The sequence below is a fragment of the Oncorhynchus tshawytscha genome, linkage group LG13, assembly GCF_018296145.1.
Source record: "Oncorhynchus tshawytscha isolate Ot180627B linkage group LG13, Otsh_v2.0, whole genome shotgun sequence".
In the NCBI taxonomy this organism is placed as follows: domain Eukaryota; kingdom Metazoa; phylum Chordata; class Actinopteri; order Salmoniformes; family Salmonidae; genus Oncorhynchus; species Oncorhynchus tshawytscha.
This window is the reverse complement of record NC_056441.1, coordinates 16704090-16710484: the sequence shown is the minus strand read 5'-3', so window position 1 is coordinate 16710484 and position 6395 is coordinate 16704090. Positions and strand designations below refer to the sequence as shown.

At 44.2% G+C, this 6395-nt stretch overlaps 1 protein-coding gene across 1 annotated transcript in view; it reads right to left on the bottom strand.

The window, feature by feature from the left end:
* Positions 1–210: 210 nt before the first annotated feature.
* The window catches only part of LOC112265808 (potassium voltage-gated channel subfamily KQT member 4), a 31015-nt gene continuing 24830 nt past the window's right edge, over positions 211–6395 (bottom strand). The window contains exons 10-12 of the mRNA XM_042295033.1: positions 4994–5125; positions 4623–4767; positions 211–1094 (exon numbers count right to left, since the gene is read on the bottom strand). Coding sequence (XP_042150967.1) covers positions 891–1094; positions 4623–4767; positions 4994–5125 — 481 coding nt within the window. The 3' untranslated portion in view covers positions 211–890. The remainder of the gene's footprint in view (positions 1095–4622; positions 4768–4993; positions 5126–6395) is intronic.

Sequence of the window (6395 nt, the reverse complement as noted above, 5' to 3'; positions counted from 1 at the left end):
GCCAGCACCTCTCCTAAACAGGTGTTCTACTCTGCTAGCCAGCATCTCTCCTAAACAGGTGTTCTACTCTGCTAGCCAGCATCTCTCCTAAACAGGTGTTCTACTCTGCTAGCCAGCACCTCTCCTAAACAGGTGTTCTACTCTGCTAGCCAGCACCTCACCTAAACAGGTGTTCTACTCTGCTAGCCAGCACCTCACCTAAACAGGTGTTCTACTCTGCTAGCCAGCACCTCACCTAAACAGGTGTTCTACTCCGCTAGCCAGCACCTCGCCTAAACAGGTGTATGGTTCTTTCGCCTCCAGATTGACCGAAGCATTGGAGTCAACATGGGCCATCATCCCTGTGGAATGCTTTCGATACCTTGTAGAGTCCATTGGCCTGTTGGAAACTACAACTCCCTACTACATCGCACAGTTCGGTCAATATGATTAATCTCTGAGCTCACAGATAAAAACAGAATGAAATGGAATTCAGATAACTGACCCGACGTTGGTGAACAATAACCAACATTTTGGTTAATCGCTCAGCACTAAAATAGAGAGAGGATAGCATGATGAATTATCCACTATTGGTGGCTCTAACATATGAAGCAGAGGATTTTAAATATGTGGAGGGAGGAACTAATAGGTGTGGGTTCTAACGTGTGGATTCTGAATTCCTAGAAAGAGGATTCTAAGTTAGGAATCTAATTGGTTTGGTGATCAGTAGAAAGGTCAATGGTTACAACTGCAAATAGATATGGGCATAGAGGTTTGTTCCAGGAGTGCTGCTACAGTCCAGTATAGTGACATGACATCTCAAGGCTTAAAAACATTGAGGTGAGGGTCTAGTGGTGGGCCCAGTTCATACCCACCCCAACCCCAGCCCCAGTCAGTGAGTACACTACCAGTCACTCCATATTGCTGGACTCTGAGTGGGAGATGTTGAGTGTGTTGGCAGAGGGGAAGAGGTCGCGGTGGTCCGTGGGGCTGTGGTAGTCTGACGTCAGGTCTGGTTCCAACAGGGAGGACAGGGTGAAGTTGGATGAGCCTTTCTTCAGACACTGGGTGTAGAAGTTAAGAAGGAGGTCCAGCTTGTCCTCTATCGACTGCACCTGTACACACCGACAAAACAACAAGATACAAACGCTATACAAAAATCACAAGATAAACATATATCACAAAAATGCAACGTTCAACTATGTTATTAGTACTAGCTATGCTCAATCAATCAATCAAATGTATTTATAAAGCTCTTTCTACATCAGCCGATGTCACAAAATGCTGTACAGAAACCCAGCCTATAACCCCAAACAGCAAGCATTGCAGATGTAGAAGCACGGTGGCTATGAAAAACTCCCTAGAATGGCAAGAACCTAGGAAGAAACCTAGAGAGGTACCAGGCTCTGAGGGGTGGCCAGTCCTCTTCTGACTGTACGGAGTGGAGATTCTAACAGTACATGGCCAAGATGTTCAAACGTTCATAGATGACCAGCAGGGTCAAATTATAATAATCACAGTGGTTGTAGAGGGTGCAACAGATCAACACCTCAGGAGTAAATTAAATATTTTTCCAAGCTTGATTTTGGTCAACTAAATACAGTGCCGAGCCAGCAGTCAAACCTAGAATCTTCTGATCCGTAGTCAGACATTGCGCCACTGGCCCCAATGTTATGTACTAATATACACAATGGAATAATAAGGTCAAATAGATATTATTATTTTACAGTCTATCATTTACCTGGTATTTTCTTACAAATTAAATGAAAAGGTTATTACATAGTAATTATCAAAGAATAACCTAAACCAGGTATTCTCGAACGGGGCCACGCAAAATAAAATGTGATTCACATTTAAAAAATTATAATAAACACTTTTTTTTAAATATATTTTTTATTTTATTTTATTTCTTCACATTTTCAAACATTCCATATATTTTTTCCAACGGGGCTATACATTTGGGTGAGGTTTTTTTCTCGCCTGAGTAGCCTCGTTTCCCTGCCAAAAATAAAATTAAACCATCTAGTGTTCAGCTAAATAACAACACAATATCAAATACAGGTAGCCTAGTCAAAGAATTTACATCCAATCACATTAAACCATTACTCTCTTGCAGGAATTCCACTATCGGTCCGTATGTAGCCAAACGCAGCTGCTGCTCATTCCGTTTGCTCGAAAAAAGGATGAATGGTTAAAAAAAAGTAAGGCCCGTGTCCATAGAGACACATACCAGCTCTACTGGTAGTACTGCTACTACCAACAGTACTACACCTGTCGATGACAGACGTTGTTCTGCTTCCACAGCACATCCAATGCTAACATCAGTAATTCTACATTTGTTGTTAGTCCAGCTAGCATGGACACTGACAGTTGTGAATCTGATGCAGCCAAAGAGCTACTGTCCCCTGACCCGGGAAAGCACCGAACAACAGACAGGGACATTGGTCGAAGTGGCGCAAATATGATGAGAATGACATTGATTCGGGGTTGACTTATATTGGGAGTAGTGCCTTTCCTCAACCACAGTGTGTTATATGTGCAAAAGTACTATCGCACAACTCGATCAAACCTTCACTCTTGCGCAGACGTTTAGAAGCAAAACATGCCCATTTGAAAAATAAGCCAGAGGAGTTTTATAAGTGAGAATTAAGATGACTTTCGAGTAGTAAGACATGTATAAAAGCAACAGATACCATTAATAAGAAGGGGCTAGAAGGGTCTTCTATGGTGAGCTACCAAGTGGCTAGGACAGGTAAGCCCCATAATATTGTGGAGGACTTCATACTTCCAGTTGCCGTGGACATGGCTGGGACACTGCTGGGGGAAAAGGTCCAAAAAACTCTACAGACAATGTCTTCATCAAACAACACTGTTTCACGACGCAACAGTGACATGGCAGGAGATGTTTTGAAACAATTACTGCTTCGTATACAAGCCAGTGAATTCTATGCGTTACAGCTGGACGAGTCAGACATGGCAGGCCTGGCACAGCTCTTGGTATATGTCCGTAACGTTTATGGGGGTTCAATTAAGGAAGACATCCTCTTCTGCAAACCACTGCAAACCAGGACAAATGGAGAGGATATTTTTAAAGTACTGGACAGCTTTGTGAAATCAAATGGACTTTGGTGGTCAAGATGTGTTGGTATCTCTACTGATGGCGCAAAGGCCATGACAGAGAGACATAGTGGAGTGGTAACGTGCATGCAAGCAGTTGCTCCCGACGCCACTTGGGTACACTGCAGCATCCATCGAGAGGCTCTTGCTGCCAAGGGAATGCCTGACAGCTTGAAAGACGTTTTGGACACTACAGTGAAAATGAACAACCCCTGAACTCTTGTGTATTTTTTGCACTATGCAATGATATGGTCAGCGACCATCTAACGCTTTTACAACATACAGAAGGGTTCTGGTTATGAAGGGGCAAAGTATTGACACATTTAAAAAGAATTGAGACAAGCTTAAAGTTTTCTTTACTGAACATAATTTTCACTTGTCTGACCGCTTGCATGATGACGAGTTTCTCACATTACTAGGTGATGTTTTTTCTCGCCTGAATGATCTGAATCTAGGATTACAGGGACTCTCCGCAACTACATTCAACGTGATGGACAAAATTGAGGCTATGATTAAGAAGTTGGAGCTCTTCTCTGTCTGCATTAACAAGAACAACACACAGGTCTTTCCGTCATTGTATGATTTTTTGTGTGCAAATTAATTCAAGCTTAGGGACAATGTCAAATGTGATATAGCGAAGCGCCTGAGTGAGTTGGGTGCGTAATCACGCAGGTACTTTCCTGAAACAGATGACACAAACAACTGGATTCGTTATCCCTTTCATGCCCTGCCTCCAGTCCACTTACCGATATCTGAACAAGAGAGCCGCATCAAGATAGCAACAAACGGTTCTGTGAAAATTTAAGTTAATCAGAAGCCACTGCCAGCTTTCTGGATTGGGCAGAGTATCCTCAGAGTATCCTCAGAGTATCCTCCCTTGGCAAATCGCGCTGTTAAGACACTGATGCCCTTTTCAACCACGTACCTATGTGAGAGTGGATTCTCGGCCCTCACTAGCATGAAAACTAAATACAGGCACAGCCTGTGTGTGTAAAATGATTTAAGACTGAGACTCTTTCCAATACGACCCAACATAGCAGAGTTATGTGCATCCTTTCAAGCACACCCTTCTCATTAACCTGTGGTGAGTTATTCACCATTTTCGATGAACAAATAAAGTTTGAAATGTGAGATGGTAAAATAAAGAGCAAAATTATTGATTATTATTATATTATTATTTGTGCCCTGGTCCTATAAGAGGTCTGTCACTTTCCACGAGCCAGGTTGTGACAAAAACTCACACTTCTTATGTTTATTAATAAATGTATTGTATACTGTGTGTGTGGCAGGCTTACAATGATGGCAACAACATTTGAGAGTGCGCTGAACCTGGTGCTAGAGGGGGTACTCAGCTGGAGGTTGAATGTTTGAAGGGGTATGGGACACTGACCTAAATAATTCATCATCAGGAAAATACCATCTGAAACAGGCCTGGAATGTAAATGAAGTGTTTCCTACAAAAATTCACTCAGAACTATACTGTCTAAGCACCTGAGCAATCAATCTACCATACTGGAGCTCTGTACCTGTTTCTCCACCTTAATGACCCGTCCCATCATACTGAGCTCGTCCAGAAGGTCCAGTTCTGGAGGGGTCTTCTCTCCCTTCTCACTCCTCACCTTCTTATTATCTGGCTGGTAGGACGATCCCCGACCCACTATCTGATCAACTCTGGGGAGGACCAGGACAACACACAACAATCAACAACCATTATCAAAATGGTTCATTTTGTGGTGGTATAGGTGATGGAGTGTGTGGGGGTATGAATCCACTCTGTTTCCAACTGTTGTAGGTTGTGTGTGTGTGTGTGTGTGTGTGTGTGTGTGTGTGTGTGTGTGTGTGTGTGTGTGTGTGTGTGTGTGTGTGTGTGTGTGTGTGTGTGTGTGTGTGTGTGTACCTGGTTTGTAGACTCTTGATCCTCCCCAGCATGTCCAGATGTCCAGCAGAGTACTGCTCTATGACGTCCTTCACGTCGTACGGACGCAGAGTCTCCTTAAACTTCCTCTTGGCCACCAGGAACTTCAGAATCCTACATACGCACACACAAACATTCGTAGAAATGCCTCACACTGCTGAAATAAATAAGTGAATACTGCAAAAGCGTTTAACCATGAAACGAGTCCTGAGCTTCATCAGTGTAACTACGTAGGTGTGATTAAGTGAGATTTGCAGTCAAAGTGACCTTACCAATATCATTCAGAAATAGCCTCATAAAAGGAAACCACTGGAGAGTTCCACAATGATTCCCCTTTGTTGTGAAATCTGACAATGACATTGCTCCTGTATTATCAATGAGACATGTAGAGCTATGTATAGAATACTTACTGTATACATATCTCTAATCGACACCCTTGTTCCGGTGCACTGTGTAAGGAGAGAGGGACACACTCGGTTTTCTGCACACCCTGGCCCTCTGCTAAGTCAGCTATTAGCTCTCTCTAACACACACACACACACACACACACACACAGACACAGACACAGACACACACACACACACACACACACACACACACACACACACACACACACACACACACACACACACACACACACACACACACACACGAGGTGGACCCCTGTGTGAGTGTGTGTCTAGTCTAACCCCTCTCCTCTCAGTGAGACAGCTGTGCACAAAGCTAATCTTATTCACATCCCTCCACCAATAGTTGCCCTTTCCTAGAGAGAAGTAAAGGGTATGTTGGGGCTGAAGAGTGTTGACCAAGCACATACTGTACAATAGTGTCAAGGCCAACAACAGTACTGCTTTGGGCAGAGTTTTGTCTGCTTGTCACACTATAGGAGAAACAGAGTAAAATCGGCTGGCTGTGCTACTCTCCCCCACCCGGATCCTAAGGTGCTGGCTCGGCAGAACACAGGAAACGCCAAATGTTAGCAACGCAAAACAGAAGCACTTAACCGGTCATCCCACACCGTGATGGATTGCTCCGTGAGTTGGAGTGAGCAGAGAGTGGAAGCGGGGCGAGGCGGGTGAGGAGGAGGGCTGTTTTATGAGGAAACCCTATCTCTCACACACAGACGGGCTAAGGCTGCTTTGATATCAGTGTGTTGGTGAAACACACACACCACATCACAGCAGGGCTGAGGCACAGACAGGAAGGCGGAAGGGTGTAACGTGGCGACTGAACAGCTTGCATGTGCAATGGCAGTTTAGTGGTATGTGCCTCAACTCTGATGGCAGACATCATAACACACACTCTCTCTCCCTCTCTCTTTCCCTCCCTCTTCTGTTCTTCAGGAGAGGGGGGCCGTAAGTAAAGAAGCGTGGTGGTCGACGCC